Source organism: Phascolarctos cinereus, unplaced genomic scaffold (genome assembly GCF_003287225.1).
Source record: "Phascolarctos cinereus isolate Bilbo 61053 unplaced genomic scaffold, phaCin_HiC Scaffold_1;HRSCAF=81, whole genome shotgun sequence".
NCBI lineage: Eukaryota > Metazoa > Chordata > Mammalia > Diprotodontia > Phascolarctidae > Phascolarctos > Phascolarctos cinereus.
Window position 1 is genome coordinate 231007194 of NW_027555514.1, and position 21007 is coordinate 231028200.

At 40.4% G+C, this 21007-nt stretch overlaps 1 protein-coding gene across 3 annotated transcripts; it reads right to left on the bottom strand.

Annotated features, from left to right (window-relative positions):
- Positions 1-1025: 1025 nt before the first annotated feature.
- Positions 1026-13499, bottom strand: LLPH (LLP homolog, long-term synaptic facilitation factor). 3 transcript variants are annotated; one of them, XM_020990202.2, is made up of 3 exons: positions 13415-13499; positions 10581-10801; positions 1026-7218 (listed from the first exon to the last, which is right to left on the bottom strand). In XM_020990202.2, the coding sequence occupies exons 2-3, from the start codon at positions 10783-10785 to the stop codon at positions 7046-7048; spliced, it is 378 nt and encodes a 125-aa protein (XP_020845861.1). In that variant the 5' UTR covers positions 10786-10801; positions 13415-13499; the 3' UTR covers positions 1026-7045. The 3 variants fall into 3 exon arrangements, with proteins under 3 accessions (XP_020845861.1, XP_020845863.1, XP_020845862.1); XM_020990204.2 differs by having other exon boundaries at positions 10581-10791; positions 13415-13489; XM_020990203.2 differs by lacking the exon at positions 13415-13499 and adding an exon at positions 12868-13145.
- Between the last annotated feature and the right edge of the window lie 7508 nt (positions 13500-21007).

Below are 21007 nucleotides of genomic sequence, written 5' to 3' on the forward strand. Positions count from 1 at the left end.
TAAACCTGAGAGATTAAGTTACTTGCCATAGGGTAACATAACTAACAGTGTTGTATTGAGTAGTGTACTACTTGGATTTAGGAAGACCTGGATTCAAATCCTACCTTAGACACTAACCAGCCATGTGAACCTGACCAAATCATGTAACTTCATTGGCTTCATTAACTTTACTGACAATAACTCCATCGACTCAGTGACTTCAAAAGTCCCTACCATTTCTAAATCTATGATCCTATAAAAGTATGGGAGGCAAGGTCATCCTAACCCTAAGTCCAGCCCAGGAATCAACTATGGCACAGATGGGAAGATACTGGATAGGTTAAATGAGTTGCTGCTGATAACAAAGCAAGGAGAGAATTCAAACCGAGGTCTCTCTTGATTCCAGATGCAATGCTCTTTCTACTATACCATTCTGCCTCTGGACAGTTGATCTATACAGACAACTACCCACAACTAACCAGTAGTCAGTTAGTCAGTTGATATGCACTTAGTAAGTGCTCACTTTGTGCCAGGCACTATGCTAAATGCTGGGGATACAAAAAAAAAAAGGGAGACAGTCTCTGCTCTCAATCAAACACGGAAGACAACATGCAAATACCTATACACAAACAAAATGTATTCAGGATAAATTGGAGATAATCGAGGAAGGCTTCAGCATTAAAAGGAGGAGAGGGTCAAGAAAGCCATCTTCTCTTCATGTGGTGGCAAAACAGAATAATGTCAGAACAATGGCAACAGAACCCGAGGTTTCTGATTGTCCACATTACTATAGTACTATGGCTATGCATTTGGCCCTTACCAGATCACCAAAACAGAGCAGCTTCTTCTGTAATATACAAAAAAATTCCAAAGCAATAGGAAAGATCTTCAGCTGACTTTTAGGAGCAAACAACATATGTTCATGAACATCTATCTGTGCTTTTCCCAAGCTATTTTTTTTTCCATTATTGTCAAGAGCAAAGAAATTTAGTGGAATGTTTTCTCCACAGAGGCACAAGTCTATAATATTCCCTGTTGATTACATATAAAGGACACAAAATATTAGTTTATTAAAAGCAGCTTCAACCATTGCAGTACAAAGCAGTTCTCTGATGGAACAGATTTATGAAGTAACAGCTGAAAGGTATGTAGATCACAAGATACATGACAAATGTACTTTATTACATGGAACAGAAATACCATATGTACCCATCTGTACAAACAGTTACTGTACAATGATACACAACTAAGACCACTTAAAACTTCTGCTGCTATTGAAAACTATAAAGGCATAAAGTGAGAACGTGTTTCATAAGATAGTATGATGCCAAGACAATTCATCGTCTTGCGAAATTAAATACATTCGGTATATTAGAAGGATGTAGGGATAGGGACTGGATCTGTGATTTCATCTGGTACAGAAAACTCTCAGGTGAGGAAACTCCCCCTATCAATGCAGGTCAGCACCTTCTCTGTAACTTATGGTCTTAGAGTTGCCTAGAGCCTGAAAGGTTAAGTATCTTGCCTGGGGTCACACAGACAGTATGTTTCTGAGGTAGGACCTGAACTTCCTGGCTATGAGGCCAACTCTGTATTCATTACACCATGGCTGCCTCATGCATTTTATAAACTTAATGTAATATAAAACTACGCCATTCTTTAAATTAAAATTTGAAGGACTTTACCCCATTCATTGCTTAAAGCAGATGTTTACAAATGGCTCATGCGGACAATCACATTTTTCCATATATTAAAGTGGAACTTCATTGGAATGAATACCAGACAACATCAGTAACCCTAAGAAGATTTCAGGCTTAATTATTTTTGCCAGCAAAACATTTAATTCTGGACTTGTGTAGGGTCCAGAAATCTACAAGAATTAGTCTAATCCGTTACCAAAACACTACAAGATTTAACATACCAAATGAGGGCTTAGCAACATGTTGGGTCTTTACTTTGATTTAAATTGGGGTGCCACAGTGATAACTAGTATTTCATTTGTTAAATCACTAACATGCCACTTTCCCCAGTCCCACCCCAAGCTGTCAAATGTAGAGCAGTTGGGGGGGGGGGGGACAGACACATTGCATTTGGATTCCCTGGACTTGGGTCCAAATTTCATTTGTGTTGGGGGCAGCTAGGTGGCACAGTGGATAGAGCACCAGCCTTGAATTCAGGAGGACCTGAGTTCAAATCTGGCCTCAGACCAAACACTTGACACTTACTAGCTGTGTGACCCTGGGCAAGTCACTTAACCCCAATTGCCTAAAAATAATTAGAAAGAATAATAAAATAAATAAATTTCATTTGTATTACTTGGGATGACATTGGGATTCACCTCTTTGGTCTCACTTTCCTCACCTGTAAAATGAAGGGATAAGATAAAATTATTTCTAAGGTCCTTTCCAGTTCTAATTCCTATGGCCTCTAAGTCCATTCTATTTAGAAGTTTGTCAAATCCACTGTATTATTTGCTACCTAACAGCATCGCTTACTCAACAATTTATAAACATGTTTACCTGAGAAATTTTCATGATAAAATGGTAAAGCATTAAATCTTTTAGTCTCAGTTTTAGTAAGCCAAAAGCTAGTTAACAAAACTGACCCCTCTAGTTTCCGAAAGGGTGAAGTTTTTTGATACTTTCTACATTCACTGAATACTATATGCACAAGAAAAGTCGACAGAAAGTCTATTTCTCAATAATGGAAAATCTGATCTACAACATCACATTAGGGTAGGGAGTATGGCTAGCATCTCTAGTGTGAGGGTTTGCCAAGCCCTTTTCAGGGACTCCCATCTACCTTTGGTGTCTACCTGGCACTCAACTCTCACCTACAGTTCCAAGAAGCTGTAGCATGTGCAGCAGCCACATCCAGGTAAACTGTCTCAGCAGATGGGCTAACCCAGGTTTAGGCTACCCAACGGACCTCAAATCTGTCAGTGAGTTGGTGGGGGGTGTCTACCCCAAGCATGTAAAGACTTCCCCTGGTGGAATGAGTAGATGAGAACAATTTGTTCCCACAGCCATGAAGGCAGCTGCAGCAGGTGCTGTGGGGCTCTTAGAACTTGGCCAGACAACAAAGACACCAAGGTCATCCAGATTTTTGTCCTGCCACTAGACTTTGATGACTCCGAAAGAGAGAATGAGATGGATAACTTTGTGCAACTCCACCTTACTTAGATCCAATTCATGTGCAAGCCAAGACATCACCCCATGATGTCATTGGTACTCTTCGAAAACCAAGGACAAACAAAGGTCAAAAACAAATGTAATCAAACTTCACTCCAACAATCCAATATAGAGCTTCAGCTGCCAGTCATATCCTTTATTCAGTAAAGGACTCTTGTAACAATAAAAACCCTACTAACCTGGAGATAGTATGGTATAGTAGAAGCAGTGCATTATAATGGAAAAATCCCAATGGTCATAAAATTAAAAGACCCAGGTACAAGCTCAGTTTCTGCCATTTTCTAGTTGTATGACCATAACAAATTATTAACATCTCTGAGTCTGAGTTTCACCATCTGTAAAATGGGCTGATATTTGCACTCTACCCTACAGGCCTACAGTGATAACTAGGTGAAATCATATAGGCAAAATACTTCATAACTGTAAAATGCAAACTAATTCTGAATATGAATTTACAATAGCCCACTGGTTTAAATGCAAGGCATTATTAGTCACTTTTACAATGGGGTCAGCGAAGTTTCTGTGAATATTTTGAGACTAAGGAACTTTGAAGGGTAAGCTGCTATAAGTCTAGAAACCTAAAGTGGTCTCCAGAGATAGGGTACATAACCCCAGTGGGTAACTAATTGGAGGGTGAGATGGGCTGCTTCTTTCCTCTACCCTTCAGAAGGTGAGCACTGGGGCTAGAGTCAGGAAGGTTGTTTCCCAAGTTCAAATCCAGCCTCAGACACTTCCTAGATGTGTGACCCAGGGCAAGTCACTTAACCCTGTTTGCCTCAGTTTCCTCATCTATAAAATGAGAAGGAAATGGCAAACCACTCCAGTATCTTTGCCAAGAAAATCTCAAATGGGGTCACAAAGAATCGAACAGGACTGAAAAACAACTGAATGACAAACATACAAAAAAAACTACAAAAGGGATAAATTGAAAATAATCAACAGACGGAAGGCATTAGAATTAAGGGGAATCAGGGAAGGCTTCCTATATAAAGTAAGCCTTTAACTGAGACTGAAAGGAAGGTAGAAGGTGGAGAGGAGGAAGAGGGAGAGCATTCCAGACATGAGAGAACACCAGCAAAAATGGCTGAAGCAGAGAGATACACGTACAAGGAACACCAAGGCCAATGTCCCTGAACCACAGAATATGTGGCAGGGTATGAGGTGTGAGGAAAGAGGGAGAGGTTATGAAGGGCTTTGATTGGCAGAGGATTGACTCCATGATGTCAAACTAATATTTCTAAAGGAAAGATCTCACCATGTCACTGTGCTACTTGGTAAATTCCAATGGCTCTTTATTGACTCTTGGATTGAATACTATTCCATCTTTAGTTCATCTTTTTAAAAATGTCTATTTTTATGCCAATTTAATAATGAACATGATTAATAGTAATTACATGGTTTGTAAACATACATTAGTGTATATGCTCAACATTTTTTTACTGATGGGGTATGGTATCAAAAAAGTTTGGAGACCACTGCTAAAAGAACAAAGAATTATGAAGAGATAAATTCCTTTGCTCATTTTTTTCCCTTCCCCACTTTATTTTTTTAATTTACTTTTAGTTTTCAACATTCACTTCCATAAACTTTTGAGTTTTAAATTTTCTCTCCCTCCTCTCTTGCCTCCCCAAGACAACATGCAATCTGATACATGCTGTACGTATACATTCCTATTAAACATTCCCTTCCCCACTTTTAACAAGGACCCTGAATTTTTTAAGCTAAGAGTAGACATCAGTGGGTAGGGTGTGCCTTTCCAGCGCAGCTAATTCTTCATCATTGCAACCATGTTTTATTTTTAAATATGTTGTATTGTTTATGAATCAAGAGTGGTCTAAGAGAATGATTTAGCCCTTAGCATGAGCTCCATCTGGTGGTCTAAAGGCAACTGCGTATGAGAAAATTCCCACTGACTTTTGAGAATCAAGCAGAATGGTAAAATGTGAGAGATCTAGGAAACTGAGGCCAAGAAAAATGAATTGCCCGCTATAAGGCAGGTTTGAGAATGGTGAAGCCAGGATACATATAAACAAAGCAAAAATACCAGGAAGCAAACTTCAGATCAACGCAAAGAAGTTCTAAATGGGTTGGACAGATGCCAGAGTCAATCTTTTTTTAATGATCAATCAATAGATTTGCCAGGTTCCCAGAGCCCAGAACAATGCTGTCCCAGTTGCCTGGCTCCCTCCTCTGGAGAAGACTCTAGAGCTAGAATTCTTTCCACTGCAGCACATCTAGCTCTATGTCTTCATTCTAAAGGGTAAAACCAAGGCCCAGAGATGCCACGATGCCATTGCTCAAGGGCATCCATCAAGTTAGCTGCAAAGCCAGAACTCATGCTCCTCCGTTTGCACCATGTTGTCTCTCCTTTGGATTACTTAACTAATCTGAAAATCAATCTTACTTTTATTACCACAATTAATTTTCTGCATACAAACTTAATAAAAGTATCATCTAGGATATGTAGATAAAACAAAAATACGATAGGCTGTTACCTAACAGATACGTGGTGCTCAAAAGAATTACGAACTGTTAACCATATGAAAGAAATGCTCCAAATCGCTAGTAGTAAAGAAATGTAAATCAAAACTCTTGACATTTTGCCTCACACCCAGCAAATTGGCAAAAATGACAGAAGCTGAGAATAGTCAATGTTGCAGGAGTTATGGAAAGATAAGAAGACTAATGCATTGTTGGTGGAGCTGTGAATTAGTTCAACTATGCTGCCATATTATTTGAAGAGAGTGACTAAAATTTCCAAACCCTGTGACCCAGAGATTCCACTATTAGGAAATCAGTATTAAAAAAGAAAAGCTCCATATGCACCAAAATATTGCGCACTTTTTGTGGTAGCAAAGAACTAGAAACAAAGTGGATGTCCACTGACTGCAAAAGAGCTAAGTAAATTGTGGCAAATGAACGCAATGGAACATTACTGTGCATGTGCTTAACTATTAACATAGTGAACACTAAAAAGCATGGAAATAGTTGTAAGGTAAGTAAAACAAAAAAAAACACCAATATATACAATGACTAAAATAAGTGGAAAGAACAAAACAAATAAAACTGGGTGCTTCAAAATTATGACCACACTTGACCCCAAAAAAGAGATATCTCTCTTCCTATTTTTTGCAGAGGTGGGAGACCATGGATGTGGAACTTTTTCAATATGTTAGAGTGTTGCCAAACCTTAAGTTTTATTCTTTATTATAAAGGATGGCTCCCTAGGAGGGGGTGAGGGAAAAGATCCAGTGGGGAATAAAAATAATGTAAAAACAAAGGGTAGCAATAAAAATGTATTTTGTAAAAGAATGAAAGTATCAGCTACCGACCTTAGCGGCAAAGAATTCATTTCTTAATGACATGTAAAAGCAAAGTTTCAGACTTCAGGATCTAAACACAGAATGTGGTTTTTTATTTTTTTATTTTTCCTGATAGAGCAAAAAAATAACCCTGCAGGAACACAAGTTCTGTTTAGATAAACAAAACTTATGCCTAAGAAATTATAAAAATATGACACCTTTTTTTAAAGAGTAGGGCTATCTAAAATTTGATGACAGCCTATGTTGTATCTTTAGCAAATATGTTTGCCAAAAGTGCAAGAACATGTAATGATTACACAGTTCATTTGCTGAAAACTGCTGCATCAGACACATCACTGACACAGTCAGACAAAAGTTTGGTGCAGCTAACACTGATTAAACAAAGAAAATGCTTAATAATGAAGACCCAGATGAAGTATGGGAGAAAAATATTTCATGTTTCAGCAGAAGTAACTGGCGAAGGCAGAATACGGAAACAAATGATTTTCATTCAACCAAAGTACATATTCTGAACAAACATGTCCATGTGCTGTTTTTCCAGGCCTTTAAACTCTACCAGGCCAGACCCTTTGCTGCTTTTGCTGCCTTCACTTTGTTTTTCCCTTTGCCCCGTTTTGCCTTCAGTTTTTTCCTTTGCCTTGGGTGCATCCAAACTGGGTACTGTCCGTGTTCATCTAAAAGACTCTTTTTGTTTCTTTTAACATCCACTTCCATTTTCGATTCACCTGAAAAAGTAATGAAAATCTTATTATGAAAACTTCAAAACACTAGCAAAATCTTGCAGGATCCAGGAAAGAAGCAACTGGCTTACTACTACATCATAAGACTTCAGTTTCTATAAGTATCAATTAAACGTTAAAGCGTAACATAGAGGACCTATGAAGGAAGATGTTATCTACCTCCAGAGAAAGAACTGATAAAAAGAAGTATGCATAGTATGGTTTTACATATATTTATAAATTTGTGTCAAATGGTGGCCTTCTCTAGTGAATGGTGGGGATCGGGAGAAGGAAGAAGGGAGGAAGATGGTCTGGAACTTAAAATATAAGGTAAAAAAAAATTAACTGAAAAAAAAATAAAGAAAAATCTAAGAGCAAAGAAAATATTTCCAACTGGAAGTATCAAGAAGAATTTCCAGAATAAATGACACCTGAAAGGAAGCTTAGAGGAAGATACCAGATTCTGATGAGAAGGGAATTCATCCAGGAACAGTGGCTGTCCTACATGGATACTTGGAAGCAGAAGGAATGTAATATCAACTGAATAACTAGAAGTCCAGGTTTGCTTAGAATATATGAAGTAAGAAGTAGTGAGTAATAAAGGGATAAAGACAAGTAGAAGCCATACTGTGGAGGGCCTTAAATGTCAGGCTAAAGGACTCTGCATTTTACCTTAGCAATAGGGAGCCACTGAAGGCTTTTGGGGGAAGGACATGGGCAGATTAGTGACTTGGGAAATTACTTGGCAGTTGTACGAAGAGTAAATTAGAGAGAATAGAGACTCAGAATCAAAGAGACTAATAAGAAAGCTATTAACAATAATCTAGATGACAGATGAAGAGGGTCTGAACTTGAGGGTAGGGCAGCATCATTACAAGGGGAAAGACAGACCTAGGATTCCTAGCTTTTGGCAACTGGTTAAATGTGGGGAATAACGGAAAGGGAAGAATCAAAGAAGATTCCAATGTTTTCAAACAGAATGTGTAGGAGGATGGTTGACATCAACAAGACGAGTAAATGTAAGGGTGGAGGAAACTGATATACTGAATACAAGTTGCCTATAAGTCACCTAGATGAAGATGCTTAGCAGATACTTCCTACAGAACTGAAGTTCAGAGGACGGGAAAAAAACGACTGACTATACAGATTTGGAACTCACCTGCACAGAGGTAATAATTAAAGCCATAGCAGTAAATAAGCTCACCAAGGCAGAGAATGCAGAGAGAAAAAGGAGCTGAAGACAGAGGCACAAGGGACCCCTACACTTAGACAGAACAACAATGATAAATAAGTAAAGGAGAAAGGTCAGAAACAATCAGTAAAGGAGGGGGAAAAAGACAGCAGTATCACAGAGACCAAGTAAATAAAAAGCATCCAGAAAGGGTAGATGTCAACAGTATCAAATACTACAGGAAGTTCAAAGAGGATGAGAACTGAGAACAGGCTCTGGCAATCCAAGTCTGACTCGGACAGAGCTGCTAGCCTGAGCGTCCGATGAGCTACAGCCACAGAGTGCTGAGAAAGTGGACTTTGGAGTATCTGGGGTCAGAGGAGCACTGAAGGAGAGAAAAGAATTGAAGAAGCCACCGTGGGGAACGTGAGAGAGCATCAGAGACATCAGAAAAGATGATCATATAACAATAAGGATCCAGTATTTTGTATCTCCATCCCTTCACTCAAACTTTCTGCTATGACTGAAATGCCCTCCCCCTCTGCCTACTGAAATCTCACTCATCCTTCAAGTTCGAATACCACCTCCTACATGAAGCTTTCTTTGTTCCCCCAACTAAAAGGAACCTCCTCATCCTACTTGTTATAGTACATTTTTACTTTTCTGAGACATTTATATGCTATTTTTTATAGTGTATGAGTGATCTCCTATACTAGACTATTGGTCTCTTGACAGTAAGGACTATTTCTCACTCACCTTTGTATATTCCCTTGAAAAGTCCCTTGAACATAACAGGAACTTAATAAAAACATGCCAAATTAATAGTTAAATATTGAAAAGAAAGTATAATACAGAACACTGGTTACCCAGAGAAAATAAAAGCAGAGTGGGGTGGAGGAAGATGTCCAGTAATTAGCCAATTAATTAACAAGCATTTATTAAGTGCCACTTATGGGCCAGGCACTGTGCTATCCAGGTGCCAGAAATATGAAGAATGAAACAAGTCCTACTGACAAAGAGCTCACTAGGGGGCAGCTAGGTAGCACAGCAGATAGAGCACCGGCCCTGGATTCAGGAGGACCTGAGTTCAAATGCAGCCTCAGACACATAACACTTACTAGCTGTGTGACCCTGGGTAAGTCACTTAACCCCATTGCCTAAAACAAAACAAAACAAAAAAAGAGCTCACTATATATGTGTGTGTGTGTGTGTGTGTGCGCGCGCGCGCCTACATGTATATGAAAATAACATGTCCATTCCTATGTATATCGAGAATAAATACAAAGTTAAACATGTTTACACTGTGTGTCAAGATTTCTAAATTCTTCTGCAAGTTCTGATAAGCTTATGGAGTTAAAATTGGATGGGACATATTAATGCAAATAAGAAAGGTACCTTACATATACAGAATTCTATCAGGCTAAAATCATGATGGAATCTTTCTGTAGTACATGTGATGGAGCTACTTCATACAAATGCCACAAATTTTGGCAACATATTGCCAAGATATGTAGTGCTTCACCATAAATATATTTACTGACACAAACTTATTTCAAAGCACTTTATCATAGAATCTGAAGGCACATAAGCCCTCAAGAATTGTTCTATTGGTTGCAGATATTGAAATACCACTATCTCTTAAGAATCAAAGAGCAAAGAAGAAGGTACATGATGGGCACAAGAATTCAGCAGAAGACTTCTAATGGTGATCTATGCACACACAGCACATAAGATAATATTCAAAAAATACATATGCTCAGAAAAGGTGTCAGATTGCAAATTCAGTGAGAGAATGAGATAAAAGATGGTCCACCACAGTGCTCCACTGGTATTCACTGAACATAAAGAGGTAGCAGGTTTAGTGGATCTTCTGTTGAAGGGTCTATGGGAAAACAGAAACAAAAACTGCCCAGAAAAATCTGAAGCAAAGAGTGCCACACTGATAAGATCACAGATACACTGCAATACTTAAGCACAGGAACTCATGGGGTGTTGGGGGGGTCAGAGAGGGGAGGGAGGGAGGGAGGGAGAGAGAGGGAGGGAGAGAGGGAGGGAGAGAGAGAGGGAGAGAGAGAGAGAGAGAGAGAGGAGAGAGAGAGAGAGAGAGAGAGAGAGAGAGTGTGTGTGTGTGTGTGTGTGTGTGTGTAACCAAGAAAGAAAAATGAAAGGGGAAAAACAACTATGCACATGAACTTACCCTCTTGATCTTTCCCCACAGAATCTGTTTTCTCTTTGATTTTTCCAGGTGCTACCACAGTTGCTATGTCTTTAACCTCTTCCATTAAAACATCACCATCTACTTTAAGTATACTTTTTAGGCGACTGAGTTCCTTTGGTGCATTCTTTTTTCTCTTTTCTGCACGCATCTTCCTTTTCCACTTACTCCGTAAGCTTTTCGCCATTTTTACCTAAAAGTAACTAATTTTTCCAAAATTAGAAAGTTTACTACCAAATTGACACAGCAAATATCTAAAAACCAGGCCAATAAATTAAAGTCAATTTCAAGTCCAAGAAAAGGTAACAATCCACATTCTGCTCATGTTGATTTAAAAGGAAGAAACTTGGGAACATTATGTTTACTTAATATATACCTTTGAAGACCAATATTCTAATTTGTATTTAGAAGCCAAGAATTGTATTTAACACCTTGCCCCCAAATTTTTAAAGGGTTTCAATAAAGTTTATCAATGAGAATTTTGATACCTGCAGATAAAAGGCAAGGGAGTCTTTGGAAAGACAAGAAAGTCCCACAAGCAAGGCATGGTGATACAATTAGTCAACAAGTATTTAAGCTGTTACTAATTGCAAAGTATGTATACAAGTATAAAGGATGAAACAATCCTTACTAGCTAAGCTTACTTTCTAATGGTGGGGGTCAAGGATATACAAAAATATATTTCAACACTGACATAAAGTTAATGTTAAAAAGTGTATATACAAAGTAGTTAAATATAAGGCAGTATAGGACAGAGGTCACTTCCCTTGGGGAAGGATTAGGAAAGGCTTCATGCAGAAGATGGTACTTGAGCTGCATCTTTAAAGACAGGGACCCTGAGGCATAAGTAAGGGGGCAGTGGACTGCAGGCATGAGGATGTCCAGTGCCAAGGCACAGTAACTGGCACATAACTGACAGAAAGTAAATGTCTAATTACCTGATCACAGATTTAGAACTGGAAAGAAGTCTCTTCTAGCCCCTTCATTATACAGAAGAGAAAAAGGACAATCAGAGTAGTTAAGTGACTGATCCAGAATCACAAGCAGCAGAACTAGAACTCAAACCCAGGTCTGCTGACTCCAAATTTAGCATTCTTTCCACTGACTGCACTCCCAGTGGCTCAGGGTCACAATTTTGATATTATCCTCAACTCCTCACTATCTCACCTCCTGTATTCAATAAGCTGCCAGATCTTGCCATGTCAACCTTCATATCTCTCCTCTAGGACCTCTTCTCTCCAGCTACAACCTTAGTTCAGCCCTCATCACCTTTCTTTTAGATTACTGATCCAGCCTCCTAATTGGTCTCTATTCCTCAATTCTCTCACCAACCCAGTCTGTTCTACTGCAAAGTAATTTGTCCTTGTCCAAAGGACCCATGATGAAAAATGCTATCTCTACCTCCAGAGAGAGAACTAAAGAACTCAGCACAAAATGAAGCATACTTTTTAAACTTTATTTATTTTTCTTCTGGGGCTGTGTGTTTTCTTTTGTAACATGGCTAACAGGAAAAAATGTTTGGCATGACTTCACATATATCATACTGCTTGCCTTCTCAAGGGGTGGGTAGGGGCAAAAGTGAAAAAATTTGGAACTTAAATTTTTTCTTTTAAATTTTACATGTAACTGGAAGATATTTAACAAAATAAATAAAATTGTTTTCAAAACTGTCCTTGAAGGCATATCTGACCAGGTGACCTTCCTCAACCAACTCCAGTGGGCATTTAAAAGCCCTCAACAACCTGCCTCCAGCTTCACCAAAAGGTACTACTCCCACTCCTGGCCTCAGTCACCAGTCAACTCTGCAAGCATCGGTTAAGCACTTTCTATCTTCAGGCACTGGGAATGCAAAGAAAAGCAAAAACAGTCCTGGTCCTCTGGGACCTCGCAACCTAAAGCCTTCTATTACTCACTCAAGACTTTTCCCTCGTTCATAAAATGAAGGGACTAGAATGGATGAACTAAATACAATTCCTGTACTAAATCCGTGACGAGTCAATCCTTTTTAAAAGTTCGTGCCCATTATGTGGCATCCCCCTCCCACCAGGGCTGTGGTTCACTACCCCCTTACTTGGGCCTCAGAGCCCCTCATTTTCAAGATGACCCCCAGGCACCATTTTCTGCATGCAGCCTGATACACATACATACATACATACATACACACATACATACACACACACACACACACACTCTTTACATTTTACTACTCTTGGGTTTATGTGTACGGATCTGCCACCTTTATACTTGGGCTGCATAGACATATACGTGCCTGTCCCGTTAGAATGTAAGTAAGCTCTTCAGAAGCAGAGACTGTTTCATCCTGTGTGCTCCTATCACAGCAGGATCGTGGTTAACGCTTGCGGCTTAATTTGTTAATTAGCAAATATCAGCGGACTAATCAACGGCTCCCCTTCTCTACTACGCCCAAAGGTTTCATTGGCCAGAGGCCACGTGGGGAGACGACAACAACCGGGAAATCAGGGCCCTTCCGGTTCTTTCGCCACATGACCTGCAGGGGTCCTAGCTGGGGCTCAGTTTCTCCCTCAGTCAAATGAGGGGCCTCGCGAGTGCAAGGCCAGAGCCTTCGCGGAGACTGGACGGGTCAAGGCTGATCCCGGCCGGATCGAGCCGAGCCGGGGCTGCTTCCCTCCCTCCGCGGCCACACCGGGCGCTGCCCAGCAGAGCCTGGGGCTGCCCCGGCCGCGCTTCTCCAGGAACCCCCCTCCGGGCGGGGACGCTCGCCGTGCCGGGCTACAGCCGCGACGACGTGGGGAGAGGGAAGCCCCGGCCAGCGCCCAAGTGCAGGCCTCACTCACCTGGAGCTCGCGGCCCTCGGAGCCCACGGGGAGAACTACTTCCGCCGGCTGCCGCACTTCCGCCTGGTCCGCCGACGCAGTGGACTCTGGGAGCGGAAGTCGCGTCTCCTACATCAAGGGGCGGGGATTTCCCCTGACATTGCCTAGGCTGTGTTAACCCTTTCGGTGCTACAATTCCTCCAGAGCAACACCACCAACATCAGCAACCATAATAGCTAACATTTATATAGCGCTTACTGTGTGCCTCTCAGACGCTTAGCTATGTGACCCTGAGTAAGTCACTTAACCTCGTTTGCCTCAGTTTCCTCCTCTGTAAAATGAGCTGGAGAAGGAAATGGCAAAGCATTTTGGTATCCTTGCCAAGAAAACCCCAAATGGGGTCCATAGACAGTCAGACACGACTGAAAAACGACCATGTGCCAGGAGCTTTACAATTATTATCTCATTTGATCTTCCCAACAATCCTAGGTGCTATAATTATCCCCATTTTACAGATGGGAAAACTGAGGCAAACTAAGGTTAAGTGACTTGCCCAGGATTACCCAACTAGTAAGTGTCTGAGGCAGGATTTGAACTCAGGTCTTCCTCACTACACGCCTAGAGCTCTATCCATTGAACCACCAGGCTGCTCAGACATAACTTTGGGGCATACCTAGAATAGGCTTAAGGGCGTTTTGAAGAGGGAGGCAGGAGACAGTGTGGTGGAATACAAAGTGCACTGGATTTTGAGTCAGAGGACCTGGGTTCAAATCCCATCTCTACCTGGGCAAAGCAGTAGACAGGAAGTCAAGAAGACTCAGGTTGAATTCTGCCTCAGATACTTAAGTAGTATCTGGAATCAGGGAACCTAGATTTGAGTGGTCCTCAGATACTTATAGTTTTGGGACCCTGGGCAAATGGCCTAACCCTCTGGGCCTCAGTTTCCTTATCTGAAAAATGAAGGATTTGAACTGATGACTTCTATCTAAGCTTCCTTCCAACTATAAACCTATGATCTCATGACCCTGGATAAGTGACCCCCACCTCCCTGGGGCCTCAGTTTTCACAGCCTTCACTTGTACGACGTGCTTGGAGAAATGACCTTCAGACTCCCTTCTAGCTCTGAATCTATTATTTCCTTGCCGTCCAAAACCTCAGACAGACTCCATAGGTTAGGCCTCAGCTGACACCCACATCCTCCCTCATCTGTTAATTGAAGCTGTGTGGAGGCTGATACTAGAGTGATAACCACCAACCTCTCCTCCTGGAAGCTTACTTCACCCTGTTCTCCATAAAATGGAAGTATCCTCCAGCCTGAGGCTTCTCTTTTTCTGATCAGCTGGTTCTTCCTTGAATCTCCATTTGAAGGAGAAGGCCAAGGCCAGCTGCTCTCCTGACTCTTCTGGACTTTGTTTACAATGCCCCCCTGCCCTTTATTCACATCCACAATCCACCTTCCTCACACTTTTCAGCTATCTTTTAGGTATCAGTATTCCCAGTGTTCAACACAGTGCCTGGCACACAGTAAGGGCTTAATAGATGCTTGTTGACTTATTGTAGACAAGCCTCAATAGTTACCAATCAATAAGCATTTATTGAATGCATATTATGTGAGAGACATTGTACTGGGCTCTGAAGCAAAAACAGTCCTTTCTTTGAAGGGTATAGCCTAAGGGGTGTGTGTGTGTGTGTGTGTGTGTGCGCGTGACAGAGCAGGAAAGAGAGAAAATAAGGGGAGAGGAGGGAGAAAGAAGAGAGAGGAGAGAAGAAAGGAGAGGAGGGGGAGAAAGAGAGCAGGAGAAGAGAGGATGGGAGAGAAAGTAAGAGAGGAGAGAGAAAGAAGGAGGAGAAAGAAGAGAGGAGAGAATGGAGAGGAGGAAGAGAAAGAGAGGAAAGGAGAAGATGGGAGAGAGAAAGTAAGAGAGGAGAGGAGGGAGAGAGAAAAGGAGAGGAGGGGGAGAGAAAGAGATCCCAAACAAGATCAGGCACTGGTAAGGTAGCTGAGTTGCTAGGGGAGAGATTTTTGCCAACCACGCATGCTCAGTGGAAGCCTTTTCTATTAGGCTTTACACTATATATATACTGCTTGGGTCATTCATGTTCTCCCTCCTTTCCTCCAAGAATTAGGTTTTCCTGAAGTGCTGAGGGAAGCTTAGAAAAACAACACAAACCTCTCAGACTAGCTCACAGGATAGATGAACTTCCTGATCTTATGATTTCTTTCCCAAAAGGGAAAGAAGACAGGTCTAGATATATCTGTCTATATTTGGTCCTGGATGTTTCTTTGAGGCTTATGAAAGTCTAACATCGATCCCTCCGCTTTGCTTCTCATTCTTCCATCAATCTAGTTCAGTTCAGCTAAAAGTGTCTCTTATCTCCCAAAGGGAAAAATCTCTTTTCTTATCAACGCTTTTAGTAAAAGAGGCATTTGAGATCTAGCATTGGGCAGCTAGGTGGCACCATAGCACATAGAATGCCAGGCCTGGAGTCAGGAAAGCTCATCTTCCTGAGTTCAAATCTGACCTCAGATGCTTACTAGCTGGGCAAGTCACTTAACCCACCCTGCTGGAGAAGGAAATGGCAAACCACTCCAGTATCTTTGCCAAGAAAACCCCAAATGGAGTCACAGAGTCAGACACAACTGAAATAACAACATAATGCAGCAAGAATGAGTTTCTTTTAAATTTCACATTCAACTTTACCACCTTCGTGGTATTTTCAGAGCAAATCACAGTATTGTAGATTTGGAGCTGGAAGAGACCTTAGGAACCATCTAACCCAATCCTGTCTTTTTAAAGTTGAAGAAACTGTATAATGATGATAATAGCTTCTATTTCCCAAGGTTGTTGTGAGGGTCCAAGAAGAAGATATGTGTTTGTGTTCTGCAAACATTAAAGCGCTTTATAAATGCAAGTTGTTATTGTTAGTAATCACTGACTCAGTTTGTCAAGGAATGTCCTAATAAAGGCTCCTAAAATCTTTTGTGTTACAGATCTCTTTGGCAACCTGATATGTGTATCCCTTCTCAGAAAATTTTAAATGCATAAAATAAAAAAATAAGATTAGAAAGAATGCTAATTGTAGTGAAAATTGAATGGCATTAAAATACTTTTATCAAAAAAAATTTTTGGAAACCATTTTATGGACCCCAGGTTAAGAATTTTGATTTACATTGTATTATGTCTACTGCCTATATAGTTCATGTATCTTTGTTCTGAATGACATCCTGAAATGATTATGTGGGAGATGGAATTAATCGTCCTTATTTTGTTAAGTACTTATGTTTATTTTGATGCTGTGATGTATAATTCCAGAAAATAAGTGAAGCACCGCTGATTTTGCCAGAGACTGCAAAATTTCTGTTGCTGGGAAGGAATGCAAGAGATCACTAGAGACAAAATCTGTTCTTTGTTGTTCAATTGTTTTAGTCATGTCCAACTCTCCATGACCCCTTTTGGGGTTTTTTTGGCAAGGATACGGGAGTGGTTTGCCATTTCCTTCTCCAGCTCATTTTACAGATGAGGAAACTGAGGCAAACAGGGTTAAGTGACTTGCCCAGGGTCACATAGCTAATAAGTGTCTGAGGCCAGATTTGAACTCAGATCTTCGGTATAAGAGCCTCTGGGAGCCAAGGGACTGTGAAGTTGTGACTCTTTGAAGGGAAACATTCTTTCTTCTCTCGTGTGAAAGGAAGGAAAAACTGTAATCCTGCAAGAAGAGGTAATCCATTCAATTCAGTTCAATAAACATTATGTTCCAGGCACTGTGTTAAGCTTTAGGTACACAAAAAGAGGTAAAAGACAGTCCCTCCCCTCAAGGAGCTTACAATCTAATGCTCAGGGTAGGACAGGTCGGTCTTCTTGACAATGACATGGTAACCAGCAGAGAAAGACAAGATGAGAAAGCCAGTTGTATCCCTGAATCACAGCCTTCCCTGCTGCAGGGACAGTAAACCTGCTAGAGAGTGGAAAGAGGAAGAGACTAGAGAAGATAGCATTTCCATGTCTGTTGAGAACCACAGTGGTAAAACCTCTACCTCCACCTCCTAGCTCTCACTGAGGCTGCCTCCCATTCCTTTTTTCTTTTAAATAAATAGTCTGTTCACTTTCTGTATTAGCCAAGCATTCTAAAAAAAGAGAAACCATTTTCTCTAAGATAACATTCAATGTGGGTAGAGTAAAAGCCTAAGGGGGTGAGGAGGGAGGACAGGAAAAAGGGAGGAGAAGGGAGGGAGAGAAAGAGCAGGGAAGGAGAGAGAGGGAGTTGGGGAGAGAGAGGCAAAGGAAAGAGGGATAAAGGGATGGAAGGAAGGAGAGGGAGGGAAGAGGAGAGAGGGAGAGGGGGGAGGGAGGGAAGGAGAAGAAGAAAAGGAGGGAGGGAAGAAGAGAGAAGGGGGGATGGGAGGGGGGAGAGGAGGAGGAGGAGGAGGAGGGGAGAGAGAGAGAGAGAGAGAGAGAGAGAGAGAGAGAGAGAGAGAGAGAGAGAGAGATCTATCATTTGGTCACACCCAAAACAAAGAGATTTTATTGCTCAGTATTATTACTCTCCCTACCCCCAAGAAAGGGGCAGGGGGGAACACACGAACCCATACTGGTCCAAAAGAATAAGCTAAGCTGTGGTATATTAGGTGACATATTTGGTGAGCAGAAGGAAGCTTCCTGCAATACAGTGGCTTTGAGCAATTAGTTCCCATTACTTTGCCCTGAACGGATAAAAAGAAAATGCAAGGACTATACCAGTAGACATGTTGGGGAATTCCCAAGTGCTGGAGCAGCCTCTTCTAGTGATGCCTCTTCTGGACCCACCAGTGAAGAGGTGGATTATTCATGTACTAGAAGAGAAAGCGTCCTATGAAGCTTTTCAAAAACCCAAAGGGCTCAAATTTGTAGCTAAGGCTGGGTGCAGTGGCAGATTAAAAATAACATCTGAGCTCCTTCTGTAAATCTGGACATTTTGAATATTTGAATGTTTGGAGAGGGACAGAAGTGACCATTGCACTTATCGGTACTGTAATATGAACATGCAATTCTTGTCCTGGAGAATAAAAATTTTTAATTTGGTGCATATATACACACATACATACTCACACATACAAAAACAGGTTGAGGAGTAAGAATAGCTACTCTCAACTATCGGATTTGTTTGGCTCCAAGCGGCAAAAGTAGGACCAATGGGTGTTAGTAGGACCAATGGGTGTTAGTTGCAAGAAGGCTGATTTTAGCCCACATAAGAAAAAACTAGCAAGTAAAGCTATCTATTGGAAGACTAGGAGAGAGGGAAGGTCATTGGAGATGATAGTTAAGCCAAAGCTGGATAATCACTTGTTGGGAGGAAGGAGGAACATTATAGACAGGATTCATAATTTGTTCGTGTTTAAGTTAGATCTGGGGACTCTCCTATTTTGAGATTCTATGATCTTATGACAAATGTTTTAAACTTTATCATAATAAAGCAGGTAAAGAACTGGTCTTAAAAGGACACAGGTAAATTCCTGGTGGTTTGAAGCTGTTGAAGTTTTTGATTTATCAAATGTCATGTTTAAAAGACATTCCCTCCCCAATTGATAAATGGTCAAAGGATATGAACAGTCACTTTTCAGATGAAGAAATTAAAGCTATCTATAGTGATATGAAAAATGCTCTAAATCACTATTGATTAGAGAAATGAAAATTAAAAGAACTCTGAGGTACCACCTCATACCCATCAGATTGGATAATATGATAAAAAGGAAACTACTAAATGTTGGAGATGTGGGAAAATTAACACTATTGCATTGTTGGTAAGAGTTGTGAACTGATTCAACCATTCTGGAAAGCAATTTGGAATTATGCCCAAAGGACTATAAAACTGTGCATACCTTTTGATCCAGCAATACCACTAATAGATCTGTATCCCAAAGAGATCATAAAAAGGGGGAAAGGACCCATATGCTGAAAAATATTTATAACAGCTCTTTTTGTGTGTGTGGTGGCAAAGAATTGGAAATTGAAGGGATGCCCATCAACTGGAGAATGGCTAACCAAGTTCTGGTATATGAATGTAATCGAATGCTATTGTGCTATACAAATGATAAGCAGATAGACTTCAGAAAAAACTGGAAAGACTTGTATGGACTGATGCTCAGTGAAGTGAGCAGAAGCAGGAGAACGTTGTACACATTAACAGCCACATTGTGTGATGACTAACTTTGGTGGACTTAGCTGTTCTCAGCAATGCAAGGATCTAAGACAACTCCAAAAGACTCATGGTGGAAAATGCTATCCACATCCAGAGAAAGAACTATGGAGTCTGAATGCAGATCAAGCATACTATTTTCACTTTTTTTTTCCCTCATGGCTTTCCTTTTTGTTCAGATTCCTCTCTCACAACATGATTAATGTGGAAATGTATTTAATATGATAGTGTGTATGTGTGTGTGTGTGTGTGTGTGTGTGTGTGTGTGTGTGTGTGTGTGTGTGTGTGTGTGTATATATATATATATAAATAACTTATATTGGATTGCTTGCTGTCTTGGAGAGGAGGGTGGAAAGGGAGGGAGAAAAATTTGGAAATCAAAATCTTGTAAAAATGAATGTTGAAGACTGTCTTTGCATGTAATTGGGGAAAAAATAAAATACTATTGAAATGGGAAATAAAAAATAAAAGACAGTCTTAAAAACTGAGAGACTAAATGAATAGTATGAAATCACTAAATTTTTGACAGTGTATTTTAAGAGGTTATGAAAATAATATTAATGTTATATATACATATATATCAAAGCAGTCATGGCTGCCTTATTTAAATAGGAGATTAAATTTTTAAGAGGAAGTGAATTTTCATTTTATGTTAATCATAAATCCAAGTCTTTTACTTTGTAATTTAAAATACTTTCCTTAGTATACACAAACCTTTGAATTAAAAGAAAGCAGAATTGCATGCACTGATTAATCATATGCCAAGACCATTTGTATACCAATAAAAGCAAAACAAGTCACTATTATTAAATTATCAATTGTAGTATTAAAATGTATCTAATAACCTTATTTTCAAATTAAGTGCTCTACCCACTTCCCTGGAAAGATGATCTGGTGATATTTATGGGAAAGCACTTGGCAAACTGTAAAGGTGTCTTAAAAACCTGATTAGTAAACATTTATGTCTTCCTAACCATCTTTTATCACCACACTTCTGCTTTCTAGCCTCTACCATTGACCTAAAACTCAAGCTGCCACTCCAGGCTTATGATCTGCCCCTCTTCTAGCCCGGGAATTTGCCCCTCTTTAGGTAACTTGATGGGCTTCTACTCTTGGAAACTCACCATACTGGTCATGAACTAAGTTCGGACACCTAATGGGTTTTATGGCAGTTCAGAACACATGAACTCAAGCAATCTACTAGCCTGACACCATTACATCAGGTTATTTCCAGCCATTTTTATACCACATCACCACAAGTGGCATTTTCTCCCATCAGCAAACCCATTTAGGCTTCTGCAAAGCCTCAACATTAGGGAATGCGTATCTGTCCCTTTAGAAAAGCTTTCATAGTTATCAAAATTAGAATAGTATAATAAAAGTGCTAACCTTACTAGCTATGTTTGTTGAGGGAAGTCTTTTAATCTTTATGCAGCCCAG